The sequence below is a fragment of the Corythoichthys intestinalis genome, chromosome 3 (assembly GCF_030265065.1).
Source record: "Corythoichthys intestinalis isolate RoL2023-P3 chromosome 3, ASM3026506v1, whole genome shotgun sequence".
Lineage (NCBI taxonomy): Eukaryota > Metazoa > Chordata > Actinopteri > Syngnathiformes > Syngnathidae > Corythoichthys > Corythoichthys intestinalis.
Genome location: NC_080397.1, coordinates 52726275 through 52741960, shown reverse-complemented (window position 1 = coordinate 52741960; position 15686 = coordinate 52726275). Strand labels below are relative to the sequence as shown.

Sequence of the window (15686 nt, the reverse complement as noted above, 5' to 3'; positions counted from 1 at the left end):
TGCAATCTAGAACATTTAATGAGAATATCAATTGAATGGGAATAACAATTTGTCAAGAACAATTGTCGTGATAGTAATTTATAAAAATGTTTAGTTGGCACATAGCCTACTGTGTGTATGTGTATTGACTGGACTACATTTCTATGGGTCTGCATTATATATATTTTATATATATATATATTTTTTTTTTTTTAAATTCATTATTTATTTATTTTTTTTCAAACTGCATTTTTCCATCCAGAGTGAGGGGGGACACTTTGAATATATTAAAGTGATATAGGCATCTTTGAGTGAACTTTGAGTAAAATTCAAGTATCTTGAGGCCGGGCTGAGTGTCCTCTTTTTTGGAAATCAAAATATGGTCACCCTAGTTTTACCTATTGGAGAAGAAGAATATGGTACACCCGGTGGTGGCTCTGTTGTACAATTAACGTCTTTAAGTGGTGCAAAGTGAAACCCCGCTCACCATTTTGGCGGTGCTCTCAGGCGTTTCATGGTCCACATCTTCAATCTTTGGTTCTTGCTCAATAGTTGTTGTCGCGTTTGAAAGCTTAGGTTTGGAAAAAAATTACGAATCTCCATCTTGCCTCTCCTGTCCTCAGGTGGTTTAGGTTAAGCAAAGCAAATGATCGTCTAAGGCAGGGGTTTTCAACCCAGTCCTCAAGGCACACTGTGGGTCCTGGTTTTTGTTCCAGCCGATCCAGCAGAGACAGTTGAACCAATGAGGCTTCTGCTAAAACAAGCCACACCTGACTGCAATCAACTGATTGCACTTGTAAAACACCAGATTGGGGAAAAAGTGTTGTCATCTTGTTTGGTAAGAATGAAATCCTGCACCCACAGTGTGCCTTAGTGGAATAGGTTGGGAACCCCTGGTCTAAGGTGCTAGCCACATGATCTGTTCGAAAAATAATTTTGACACATTATAAAAATATCTATTTTTTTGTTCACTTCATTTATTTTTATTGTTTGTTTTATTGCTAATGCTTTACAACTTTTATAGACAACATTTTACCGGCAAAGTCTTAATTTTAAATTCATATATCTATCATATATATATAGGAAAGTCAATTACATGCCATGACACTTTTCGGTCACCCTGACCCACGTTCACCTAATCTGTTTGGTATTATTAATGTCCCATCCCCAGCAAAAAGTGTACATGCAAGTTACACTGTTATAGCTATTCTTTAGTTCTATGTACCAATATAATATCGAATCTCAATGTCATTCATGTAAACATAGTAAAGAAGGAAGAATTTCAACAGAAATTATCCCTTCCCTACCTCTGTCCCTGTGAAATTCGTCTTTGGAAACAGCGTCAGCGCAGGAGTCAAAATATTTCTGCAATGTGTCCACTTGTCTGCAAAGAATGTCTCGGAAGGTCTCCATTTCTGCCAATTTCTCGCACAGCCTGTGCCCTTTCTGAACAAAAAGGCGCCATTTATTAGATTCAGAGCACGGGATAGGTTTTTTTAATTGTCCAATGGAGAATGCACCTACCTTGAAAGAGGATGTGGACGTGGCAGACAAGGCGCTAGCTGCTGAAGTGAGAGACAGCATGGAACCATGTCGCCTCAGACTAGATTCGGAACCATACCCTGACTCTGCCTGTTAAATAGAAAAGGCAGAAACAAATTGCAGGTAAGAGAAAGATTACATATAGACAGTAAAGACGAGACTAGTGTTCCCCAGAAGCAGAAAGACCTGACACATTAAGGGATTTGCTTCTAAAGTCTGCAGCTCACACAAAGACGACAGATTGAGGGAAGAACAGTTTTATTCAGCAGTCAGCAACACTGAGCAATGTGGAGCTGGACAAGAGCAGGACCTCCACCTACACAGCCAAACACTAGAGAAACAATAGGAATGGAAAATATGCAGAGACCAAACAGCGCCATTCTTACCATGTAAAAATAAAACATTCTATGTTCATAAAGTAGACATCGCATTAACGATTTATCAAGCCAAAAAGTCTCTCCCTACACTAATCAATCTATCACACGAATTAAAAATGCTTAAGATTCCTCTACCAAGGCAAAAGATACAAATGTGGACTATTTCCTGTTAATTTTTGGGGTGATTTCAACAACTGATTCAGTCTTTGTTTTCTGACAACAGTAGTAGCTCGACATATCAATCGCTTCGACATAAGATCCTTTCGACATACGACGTAAAATTTGACTCGTCACATGACGACATGCTCGAAATATGACAATTTATGGCAGCGTCCCATTTCATTGTTTTCCCGCAAGACAAACGCACGGCGGATTTTCTTGTGAGAGAAATCAACATGGGTCCCAAGAAGGTTAGCGTATGTGGTGAAAAAAGGAAAAAGGTGACGCTTACCATTGAAATTCAGAAGGAAATGATGGAAAAATATGAGCGTGGTGCGCATGTCAGTGAACTGGCTTGACAATCCGGCCGGAATATGTCTTGAGGACGACTCTCATTGTTATTATTATAACAGCTTTGTCAGGTTTTTAATAAGTTATTTCAGAATTTGTGCAACACAGCACGGCTATTGTCCGCCATAGCCGACGCCAACAATAACAGAACATGAGAAAGAGAAAGTAAAAGCTTCCTACTATACCGCACCTCTCTCTCTGTCGTCAGTCAAACGGTGCGTTCAGGAACAGCATGCAAAACAGACCCTCAACATTAGAAACTGATTCATTACATTATTATTATTATTATTATTATTATTATTATTATTATTATTAGAGGTGGGAATCTTAAGGCACCTAATGATTCGATTACGACTGCGTTTCAACAAAACGGCCGGAATATGTCTACAGTATGATTTCGAGGACTACTCTCATTATCATTATTATATCAGCTTCGTCAGGTTTTTAATCATTTTTTTCAGAATTTGTGCAACACAACACGGCTACTGTCCGCTGTAGCCGACGCTAACAACAACAGAACGTGAAAAGAGAAAGTAAAAATTTCCCACTTTAACGCACCTTTCTCTGTCATCAGTCACATGGTGCGTTCAGGAACAGCATACAAAACACAACCGCAACATTAGAACCCGATACTTTCCTCAGGATGCAACAATACTCGGTTTTATATTGAACCGTTCGATACGCCCTCTTCAATTCAATACGCAAAAACATTCCATCCATTGAAAAAGCTCCCAAAATGTATTTTCCGAACTTTTTTTGTGATCTCTCTCGCTATAATGTCTGGTGCACGAGGACCATAGCTCGTGAGTACAGAAGCTTAAGGAGGCGGCTTGTCGGTTTTAACGTCATATAGATCAGGGGTCCCCAACCTATTCCACAAAGGCCCACTGTGGGTGCAGGATTTCATTCCTACCAAACACCATGACAACACTTTTTCCCCAATCTGGTGTTTTACAAGTGCAATCAGTTGATTGCAGTCAGGTGTGGCTTGTTTTAGCAGAAGCCTCATTGGTTCAACTGTCTCTGCTGGATCAGCTGGAACAAAAACCAGGACCCACAGTGGGCCTTGAGGACTGGGTTGGAGACCCCTGATATAGATCCATTGTGTGGCAGCGTTTTGGGTTGGTGATACGCTATCTCCACTCATACATAATTGACAAAGGCCGTCATTACGGATATGTACAACAATGCCCGCCAATATATTGTTGCCGACTTGGCTGCTACGATTAGCTTCGGTTTGACACCAGACAGCTTAAACCCTGGGACACAGAGCACAAACTCACGGTTACATGATGAACAATGAGTGGCAAATTAAGAACGCATTACTTCAAACTCGTCCTGTTTATAAAAGTCGATTGCCAAATGCTGGTGTTGTGCAGTTATGAGCAGACGTGACGTCTGTGGCGTTTATTAACTTTCTTAACGCATCGGCAACATTAGAACCTGATTCCTTACATTATCATTATTAGAAGTGGGAATCTTGTCAAGTTGACAGTTGACAAGTGTCAAGTTAACAGTTCAAAACAGTAAACAAAATTCTGAAGTCCCCATTCTGTATCAGCAGCTTTAAACTACATTCAATTAAGTTTAATTGTGACGAGTTGTGACTCAACCGTTAAAGTTGTTAAAATTGCTCCCATTATTCCATAATTTCCCTTCTACTTTCGACATGTGAAAGTTTTTAAGTTTCATCATTTAAAGATAGATTCAAGTCAAGATTTTGCCGATTTAGGAGTATTTTAGATAAAAAATTAATAAGGTTCGCTCGGAAGGTTCGCTACAACAGCTTTCCAGAGAAGTCTACTGCTTTAAGATGGCGGCCGTTTACTAACGTAGGCGAGTGTCATTTCACATCTAGTTTTCTATACATGTGCCAAGGCCGCAGAGTCTGTCATTTCACATGTAGTTCTATATACAAATGATATCTATTATCTCCTTTAGCATTATGTGGGCGTAGTTAGTAGCGGCTGTTAGCCACAGTCAGGAATTATTGTTTTTTTATCTAATGGCATGAGTTGAGCACCGAGAGTAAACATCTCGCTCCGTTCCTCATTGCGTCCCAAAGACCGCGCTGACTGTGTTTTAGTTCCGCTTTACTTGGCATATTTCAATAATCGGAATTTGGATGTTTGTGAATCGTTCTCGTATCTCCTACTGCCTAATTGCGAATAATCTAAGAATCAGAAATTTCGTACACCTCTAATTGTTATTATTCTGATTTGTATTTGTTTTGTTATGTGCAATTGCTATTTGTAGTTGTACCTGCAGTATTTATTTAGAATTTAGCCTAGGTTTTTAGGGTGTAGAACAAAGATCCCGCTCGACATATGACCATTTTGACTTATACACCAAGTCCTGTACCAAATTAAATTCCTATGTAGCGGTAGCACTGTATTTCTGTAAATGAGTTTGTAAGATAGTTGTTCTTCAGTTTTGGATTTGGATTATTATGTAAATTTGTGCCACTATTACATAATAATCGACCCCACACCAGATTTCTATGCCAATGACATGATAAGCTTGGGTTTGTGAGGTACAAACCATGACCAAACTACATTGTCTCAAATGCAATGCTGGAAGGATTAGCATTAGCTTGTGTTAGCAGCACATATTTGAATTTTACAAAAGCTACATCACAGGGAACTATTTTTATTACATTTTACTGTACCGAATTTCTTAAACTTCTATTTTATGACTGACTGACATAAGGCTGCTGGAAACACTAAATGTTCAACTGAGATAAAGGTGCAGGAAACACTAAATGTTCCCTCTGTGAATGCACAGTAGCTATGAGTATGCATACAAAAAGGTGCAGGAAACACATGTTCCCTCTGTGAATGCACAGTAGCAATGAGTATGCATACAAAAAAAAAAATAATAATAATAATTAAATCACTTGTAATCCCTCGTTGAACCAGGAATAGGAACAAGAACCAGGAAAATAAATTCCAGTGTTACTTGCGGTCAAGTTATGGTAATTCATAGAATCTTCATTTCTGACTCTCGATTTAGAGGAAGTCCAATAATATCATGTTTCTCATTGTTTTGTGGAAGGAAATCCTTGATCAACATCCTGGCTGATGACTGTGTTAGCAAATCCCCTTTCCATCTTGTTTTTTAAATTTTCAGTGCAATTTCTTAGGTTATGAGTTTTCTAACCACTCTTTTTTTATTTCAGTGCACAAAATCACATGTTCACACGAGACGAACTACTATTATTTTGCTTCTAAAGTTTAATGTAAACTGACATCTGAGTGGACAACACAAGTTTAAAAAAAGCTGTAAATAGTGCGTTTAAACATGTTTTAAAACAACACCAGGTAACTTTTCAGTTTTTGACGATGTAAGCAACGCAGGTGGACAAAAAGTTTTGCCTTAAAGATGACCCTTTTTCGTACAGTGTCATAAAATCCTGATCTGCCGGTCGCCTGCAGATGGATTAAATCAGGGGTCCCCATCTGCCGGGCCGCGGACCGGTACCGGTCGTGGCGCATTTGCGACCGGGCCGCAGAGAAAAAATAATTTAATAACGACCGCATTCTGGCCAAATTAACCCTGTGCCCCTGCTTAACACACCAATATCTCTGTCTACTCTAGATATAATACTACGGGATAGATTACAATGTTGTCAAAGAAGTCCATTGATTGGACTGCTAGAAGTACATCTTGTTTGTGTATATAATATATCTATGTGCGCTTGTCCTTGATATTAGCGTATTACTAGGCCGCGGCGCAGCACATTTGTTCTCGGAAATAATTAGCCCCCACACGAGCGAAGCAAACAGGAAAACAGACGTCTTTGGAAATATTTTTACGGCGAAAAGGGCACCTGACGAGCCTACAACCTCGAAGACCCACGAACTGCGAAGGAGTGGATTCATGACCCGTTTGTGAATAAACAGAGAGATCGCAAATGACTGCGACCTTATTAAACGTACATTTGAGACAACAACTCTACCGAGGTTCTGGATTAAAGTCATTCTGGAATATCCTGACATCGCGACAAGAGCGTTGAAAACCTTGCTACAATTTCCAACATCGTATCTTTGTGAAGCGGGCTTCTTAATTAATGTTTAACGACAAGGCGAAGTCGTTAATGGTGAGCGCGGTGTGCAGCTGTTGTGTGAAGCTTACATGGCAGGATGAATCTGAGGAGAACCTTTCTACAACTCCTTCCATGATCAAACGTAAGTTAATATTCCTTTCTTTCAAGAGGGTTTGTAGTGTTTACTTTGGAATCGCTGCATTTGCGCATTTTGCAGCTATGTATAACGTTACGCGCATGCGCAGAACAGCATCGTTGCAATCTTTGATGGGTTGCAAAATTTGTCAGAACACCGGTCCATGAAAAAAAAGACCCAAATAACACCGGTCCGTGGTGCAAAAAAGGTTGGGGACCCCTGGATTAAATGATTTCTGTTTCCAGCAGCTGTGTGAAGGATGAATCGTAATGAGGTAATGAATCCAGTTGTTTAATTTAGTACCGCATTCCCCCACCGGCCCTATGACAAATATTTTATAAAGGTCTAAAAGTTACCTCGTGTTGCTTTAATACATTGGTTTTTGTTTGCATGTTTTATTTATTTTTTTCAACCAACAAATACAACTGGTTACGAGTCACAAATTTAATTGTATTTTACTTCAATTTTGGTCATGTCAATTTAGCAGATTGAAAACTTAAAAAGGCATGAATCTAGAGCTGAAACGAATACTCGAGTAACTCGAGTTAAAAAATTAATCCCCGTAATTTGATTCGCCTCGAGGAATCGTTTAATTTTGCCAACTCTAAGCATTACGTTACGCTCTGACTACTTTTAATGCGGGACAACGCGCTGACGTCCCGTGCGTAGTAGAGGAAGCAATAATATTTTACTGCAGCCAACAGCCGCTGCAAACTATGCCAGCGTTGCTACAAACTACACCCGCAAGATGCTAAGGTGTTAACGTCTGATACGTCTCATAGATATCACATGTATACGGAACTAGATGCAAAATCACAGACTCTGTGGCGTTAGCACACGTACATAGAACTAGATGCGAAATGACAGACTCGCCGGCGTTAGTAAACAGCCGCCATCTTAAACCAGTAGACTTCTCAGCGCTAATAAATAAGATTAACGTTACTGTACCTTGCTAAAGCAACGTTAGCCCTGCGGAGGGCTAGGTTTCTCTTAATTATGACTCCTGTCGATGCATGGCTAACGTGTCTTACATACAGGCTTTATTTAATCTTTAAAAACACAGCGCTGTGCAGTGATGAGGGTGTCAAATGAAAACATAAAGCTAATTGTCAATTTTAGCTCAGTAGTCATTGATGGCTAAAACACTAAGTAGCACTGGTGCCTAATGTGCTCCAATACAGCAGGTAAACATTTACTTTGAACGCTGCAAAAACTCAAAATCCTATCAGGACTTACAATTTAGACTAACTTAAAACTTAACTAAAACTTAAAAATTGCTTGACACAAATGGAAATTCAATTGAAACATGTTGGAAAAACACCTAACTTTTAAGTGAGGTGTGTGGTAGAGTAGTCGTAGATGAATGGCGAGATAGTGTAAAGCGCTTTGAGCACCTTGAAAGGTGGAAAAGCGCTATATAAGTGTAACACCATTTACCATTTATCAAGTAGGCCTGCAGCTGTTAGTTCGAATAATCGAGTAATCGGATAAGGAACATAAAAAATTAAAATACCTAACCTGAGCCACAAACGGTATGAAAAAATAAATTAATGAGGACATATGTACAACAAAAGAACAATTGGCTAACTTACAAAGCAAAAGTCCGCTAGTTTAAATGCTATAAAATGCCAACGTTTTTTTTTTTTTTTTTACAATGCTCAAAATAGTTAAAACACAAATTCCTACAAAAAATGCCTAAATATACCTTTAAATTATGAATGCATTTAAAAAAAAAAAAAAAAACATTAGCTCAAAAAAAAAAACTTTGCTTATGTTGGTCTTAACAGGGAGCAGCTGTATTCAGCCATGTGAAATGGGGCAGACTAGAAGGCAGTGTATCCACCCAAATGAATAAAACTAAAGGCAAACACTTTCAAAACAAACCATTACAATGCAACTTTAATTAAACGAATACTCGAGGCAGGAAAATTTCATTCGAATATTTTTTTTCTAATCGAATACTCGAGTTATTCGATTTATCATTGCAGCACTATTATCAAGCGTAATGACATTTTTAGCTAAGAAATAAGATTTTTTTTTTAAAATAAGATCTAGAAGTTTTTTTGAGTGAAAGCTGTGATTTTTTTTCTAGTTACATCTGAGATTTTTGGCTGTTTTCAGCCATGTACATCGAAAATAAAGACATTGATTGTCTGAAAATGGTTCAAAATAAGGTAAATTGTCTCGTTTTCTAATGTAAACAATTTTTCTTTACATAAAATATATATATATATTATCCAATTATTCGTTTAAAATGATAGAATTTGCAGTCGAATACTCGATTACTAAAATATTCGATGGCTGCAGCCCTACATGAATCCCTTAACTCTTAAATGATTCTCGGTGCTCATTTTATTTTTGATTCAAACCAAATCAAAACCAATAACAGGCATGAAAATGGGTCAGGGGTTAAAAAGGTGAGAAAAGTGTGGAGGAAATATGTTCCGGCGTTCTGCCAAAATGTCCACCGTCGGCAAAACGTCCTACATGTGGCGAATTAGACCATTTTAATTTTTCACATAAGGCTTAATATTCGAGTTAACGGGGGTTTAATTAGTTGAAGGAGTTGATTTCAACCACCATTGACTCGCGCTAGCTTAGCCACTCCGGAGCCCTGAAACTAACAAATAACTGTCAAACTGCACAGAATTTGTTCAAATCATTTCCAACGACTAATTAAACCCCGGCTAACTCAAAGATTAAGCCTAATATAAAAAATTCTGAACTTCCCCTTTAAAATAAAGACCATTGAATATGGCCCTTAAAATGTTGTCTATAAAAGTTTTAGAGCAATAAAACAAACAACACAAATGAATAAAATGAACAGGAATCCTTCAAAGTATTTCATAATGGGTCCAAATTATTTTTCGAACAGATCATGTGACTATAGAACCTTAGAGACAGCCGTTTGCATTGCTTAGCCAAAACTACAGCTGAGGAGGCAAGATGGATATTTAGAATTTCTTTAAACCTAAGCTTTCAAAACCCTCAACAACAACTGAGCTTGAACCGAGGATTGAGCACGAGCAGTATCAAAAAGTCCTGGCTGTCGTGTTACCTGTTGTGCCGTAATTCCAAGTGGTGCTTGAATTGGATGCTTATAGCGGTGGACAGTCTTTTTGAGCCAGCACAAAGTTTGCAGCGCACGGGGATATTTTTGTTATCTTTACTGGACAAAAATGTGAAGTAATGGCTGTGTTTCCAGTGTGCAAATGCAGCCGATTGTAGTATATCTCCTGCCTATTTCATTGCATCCTGGCGAGGTAGCAAGGCTATGTTGTTTTGGCCGCAAACTCCCAGCGCTCACGCATCATGGTAATACACGAGACCCTTTTTGTTCCATCCCCGATTAAAAAATGTGACATGTGATGTCACTCCCATGACTACAGTATTCTTCATTCTACACACATTATGGGGCAATAACAAAATAGTAACGCACAGGCATCAAGGAAAGTAATTTTACTCAGATTACTGATTTAGAAAAATGAACGCGTTAGATTGTTCTTTACTGAAAGAAAGTAATCAGATTAGTTACGCATTACGATACCGCGTTATTGACAACACTGCTTTTATATTACCGTTAAATACACAAGCTTGACGCTACCTTAACGGGAGCTATTTTTTCACCGGACGCTCCGGCAGTGTTCAACGCAAGCTGCAACGAACGGCAGTAACTTTGTCATACCACAAAATATGAAAACGAAAACCATTACTCACTAAATTCAATATGCTGGCAAATGCATTCATCTAAAAACAATTGGGAGTGATACTTTACCTCCTCCAGCGAATGTGAATTTGTGCTTAGTACAAGATCATCTGTCGCAATTAGCGATCTTTGACGCTCTTTTTTTTTTTTTTTTTTTTTTTTCCCTCCCCGCATACAAACTTGTTTCTCTCTCAGCGGCTGTGATTAACCTCAATGAAGTTGCTGTCCTAGCTAAGCCTTGCCTATCATTCGTCTTTGTAAGTTTTTAGTAACTTTGTGTATTGAATTTGAAAGGAAAATGTGTGTTTTGTTTTTGACGAACTTTTTCATGAAGCTAAACTGTTGAAGCTACTCACATGTGGAAAAATACGAGTGTACAACGTTTTAAATGTATTCATTTGGTATATTTCAGTTACCACGATTTGAGAGATCAATAAATTGAAGAATTTACGCCGTGCGTTTGGAGTGCTTGTTTTTGGGTTTGCTGGAATAGCGTCACTGACACACGCAGCATCAAACAGGGGAAGGGGTAAGCGCTGCCGCGCCAAGCTAATTCTGGCTGCATTTTCGACACATGAAAAATAACTAATACGTACTACTGTATGACGGAAAATTTTAGTGGTTTTGTAACCGCGACGTTTTCATAGCATGGTAATCCGTGAAGGTAACTGGCACATGGCTACAAACGACCCCCCCCCCCCCCCCTTAAATTTTGTTCTCCTCGGATCTACACGATTCACGTAGGTCATCCTTTTTGACTTCAAAACGGCGAATTTCGCCGAAAGGTGAGAGATTTTCATGCCTGCAATAAGATATTGAATCTATTTTGCCATAGAAATGGTTTAGGTTTTTTGTTTTGTACTCGTGGGAGAAGTTGCAGGCCATGTGGACTTTGTGTGCGCTCACATGCTCAGTCAGCATGCTGGCAATATTGGCCTCACTGATTATTAGGAAACTAGGGAACCATTTTCAATTAAAAATAAATAAACACAGATTGTCTCCTTTAAATGTGGAACCAGCCAACCCCAGCGGGATGCCAATGAAGCCTCCATCCCACATGTTGCCACTGACTCTATTATGCAGATAGGAACATCGTGACAAAACTTGTATAAGCATGCAATGAGTGAGGAGAAAAGATATCAAGTCGAAAACACACCACATAGTTGCCATAGAGATCCTCTCACTATTTACAAATACTGCAGTTGAGAAAGAAAAATATTAACCCCCCCCCTTTTTTTTTAAATGGTTGTTATTATGTAATCTTGATCAAAAACGCATTTTAGAAACAAACAGCAAAAATACCACAGAAAGATAAACGTTATTATGACTTAAAATAATTTGATATTGAAACCCCTCTTGATGTTTTAGTTTTTATACAGTTTGTATATTTATTATATTTTGTATATACTATGTTTGTGTATATTTCACAAAATGAGCCGCAAAGGCAAAATGAACAGGAAAGACGGGATGAGACGTGACGAGAGTGGCAAAAAAACAAAAAACAAAGCTGTATTCTGCAAAAATGTATTACACCGGCAAGACGTCATACAAGAAGCGAATTTGACACCCAAAGTATTATCGAGCACTTTCAGCTTGTTTTGTTTAGATGCATACAGACAGAACATACTAAAGATGCCTTAAGAAAATACTCAAACGTAGTAATATCAAATGATGGTGGTTTAGATATGCTACGTGACTAATGTGGTCAACAGATCAACGATCTGCTTTAAAGCTACCACAAGAAAACACTATGCTTAAAAGTATGAGAGGGAAACACACGCAAAAAGTATTTTGAGGCAATGAAAAGGTTATACAAGATTCAATAAAAACACAAAACTCACAGCTTTTAACCGATGAGCGCATGTGTTGGACGTCTCACCGTGTAGAACGAGTTGCAGTAACCCGGTAGTATTCGTCGAGTGACAGTAATAATGTACGTCATCAACCCGAGCGTCCGTAGAACAAGGAGCCCTCCGTAGGTCAAAATATGTAGTAAATAATATAGTTTTATAGTTATAGAATCAATGGCAATATTTTATGTGTTTCTAATAACATATTTTAGTAAATAGCTAAAAGAGAACAATTGTGGTTTATTAGAGCCTACAAGTCTAAGTCCGAGGTTCCCTTTCAGGCATCTTTAGTACATTCTGCCTGTATTCATCCAAACAAAACAAGATGAAAGCGCACGGTACCGCTTTGGGTGTCAAATTCACCTCTTGTACAACATTTCGCCATTGTAGCACATTTTGGCAGAACACCGGTTTTGTCCAACTCTTGTCTCATCTCATCCAGTCTGTCCTGTTCATTTTGCTTTTGCTGCTCGTTCTGTGAAATCTCGACAGTGCTGTCATGCTTATTAATGTTCCTCTCGGGTTCAAATTGAAAGGGCTGAACAGATGAGATGTTAGTGTCACTAAGTCATACTCTGGAAGCCCAACACCGGAACCCATTGACGTCACCGGCCTGCGACGTCAACAACAATGGTGACCTACTAGTTAAACAAATTGTATAAAAACGAAAACGTCAAGAGGGTTTTTAATATCAAATTATTTTAACTCCTACTAACATTCATCTTTTAAGAACTACAAGTCTTTCTATCAGTGGTTCACTGGAATATGAAATGACACATCCTGGAATTAAAATCTTTGCCCCTATCACACGCCTCTACCTGGCAGTGACCAAAATATACCCTTAGCTTAAAATACAACTTTAAATGTGCAATAATATATCTAATTTAGAGCTGAAACGAATACTCGAGGAATCGTTTAATTTTGCCAGCTCTAAGCATCACGTTTTGCCCGGACTCCTTTTAATGCGGGACAAAGCGCTGACGTCACATGCGTAGAGGAAGAAGCAATTAAAAAAAAAAAAAAATAAATAAACTTACCGCAGCCGACAGCCGCTACAAACTACGCCGACGTTGCTAAAAACTACGCCCGCATGATGCTAGTTTGGTAGCAGGTAGTGTCCGATGTGTCTCATAGATATCGCATGCATTTAAGACTAGATGCGCAATGACAAACTCGGCCGCGTCTGGGCAGCGTTAGTCAACAGCCGCCATCTTTAAGCAGTAGACTTCTCATCGCTAATAAATATAACGTTACTGTCACCCGCTCACGTAACGTTAGCCCTTTGGAGGGCTAGGTTTCTATTGATCATGACCACTGTCGATGCATGGCTAACGTGTCTTACATACAGACTTTATTTAATCTGTAAAAACACAGCGCTGTAGAGTGATGAGGGTGTAAAATTAAAACATAATAAAGCTAACTGTCAGTTTTAGCTCAGTAGTCATGACTGAATAAATGTACTCCAATACAGCAGGTATCATACATTTATTTTGAACACTGCAAAAACTCAAAATCCTACCAGTACTACAGTTTAGACTAACTTAAAACTTAACTTAAAAATAGCTTGACACAAATGGAAATTATATTGAAACATGTGGGGAAAAACACATAGCTTTCAAGTGATGTGTGTTATCAAGCGTAATTACATTTTTAGGTAAGAAATATGTTTTTTTTTTTTTTTTTTTTTTTTTTTTTTATAAGATCTACAAGTTTTTTGAGTGAAAGCAGTGAAATTTTTTTTCTACTCACATCTTAGATGCAATTGTTCGTTGTTTTCAACAATGTACATCGAAAATAAAGTCATTGCTTGACTGAAAATGGTTCAATATTCGATTAAATGTCCTTTTTTTCTCATGTATATTTATAATTGCTCTTTACCTAAAAAAAAAAAAAAAATGTTTTATCCGATTACTCGATTAATCAACAGAATTTTCAGTTGCTTACTCGATTACTAATATATTCGATAGCTGCAGCCCTAATCTAATTAACAACGAGCTTGGTTATAACGCCAAAGCAACTTTCTCCATGAAACATTCCGACAGCAATGTACATTTAATTCTCTAGACAGTTGTCAATGTATAATGCAAAAGGACATGCAAAACAGCGCACACACATAAATAATTCTGTTAAGGGGCGGCATGCGAGCATGAAATGAGCCCACCATTCGGCCATTCCAGCAGCCAAAGCAGAACAGGACACTGCTGCAGTCCTGGCGGCTTGCTGCCCCCAACATGACCAAGACTCTTCCTCCAGACACAAACCCTAGTTTGTTCTGACACTTCAGATGCTCCGGTCCAGTACTCCAGTTTCCCTGGACACACCTCAAGCGGCACGAGGAAGCGGCGCCGACAAAGCAATAGAATCAGCTGAGCTTGTTAAAGACAGACAGCATGAACACATCAGGGGGAGGGGGAAATTGCTTTTGTGGCATAGATGGAGCTGAAATTAAGAATTCCTCAGGAAAGTGAAGCAGCCCAGCATTTAGTCAATTCGGAGTCAGCTACACACACACGCTGCGTAAATTCATCACGCAAGACCACACACCCTGATATGGGAAACCTTTTCATCCTGCCCAGCTGTATGTGCCGCATCCATTGCTGGCCCCGTGAGCGTGCGAGTGCACGAGCGCGAGCTCGGGAGGAACTCCATTTGAAAGCATGTATGCATTAGAGAGAAAGATGAGAGCCGTCTGGCACTGTTTGGGTAATAAAATGCATCACATGGGTGGGCGATGGATGCAGCCTGAGCTCACCCTAGACAAGCAGAAAAGAGAGGGACAGAAAGGGGGAGGCCAGGAGGAACAACATTTAAGAGCTTTTTTTTTTTTGCTTTACTTGTATCACTCATTTTGTATGTGCTTAATCTTATTAGCTCAAATCCACTTTAGAATGCAACAGTGTAAGCAAGCAGCCTAAAGAAGTGTGACGGGCAACAAAAAGAATAAAGATACAAATTCGCTACTCTTGCACCCCTTGGAGCATGACGAAATGGAACAGTCGAATAGAGAGTTTTATGTGTCCCTCTTGATTTTGGTTGCTGTGAGAACAAGTGCTTCAAAATGTATTATTTATTGAGAGGTGCACTTGAAGTTTGTACAACCCCCATAACGTTTCACACTATCAAGACAAATGCTTGATTGATTTGGACTAGTGAGCTTAAACAACCTTCATAAAACACTTTTAAAAAATCTACCGTATTTTTCGGACTACAAGTCGCACCTGAGTATAAGTCGCACCAGCCATAAAATGCCCAACAAAGAGAAAAAAAACATAAGTCGCACCGGAGTATGAGTCGCATTTTTGGGGGAAATTTACTTGATAAAATCCAACACATGGAACAGATATGTCATGTTGAAAGGCAATTTAATATAAAAATACAATAGAGAACAACATGTTGAATAAATGTACAGTGTACAGTGCATGAACAACGAAATGCGAATATACTGTCCTCACCAGGACGCTACGGCTCGGTCCTGGCTATACAGCGAACTCCCAAATGACGATGCTGGACGTCCGTATGATTTGCTGAATCAATTTGGTCC

General features: G+C 38.9%; 1 protein-coding gene across 5 annotated transcripts in view; it reads right to left on the bottom strand.

The window, feature by feature from the left end:
- LOC130913057 (ceramide transfer protein-like) overlaps positions 1–15686 on the bottom strand; it is an 84252-nt gene that overhangs the window by 37034 nt on the left and 31532 nt on the right. For 3 of the 5 annotated variants that reach the window (XM_057831335.1, XM_057831334.1, XM_057831336.1), the window contains exons 4-5: positions 1504–1611; positions 1287–1425 (exon numbers count right to left, since the gene is read on the bottom strand). In XM_057831335.1, the coding sequence (XP_057687318.1) occupies positions 1287–1425; positions 1504–1611 (247 nt within the window). Of the gene's footprint in view, positions 1–1286; positions 1426–1503; positions 1612–14306; positions 14594–14689; positions 14850–15686 lie in introns of those variants that run through there. The other 2 variants (XM_057831338.1, XM_057831339.1) reach the window with 2 other exon arrangements.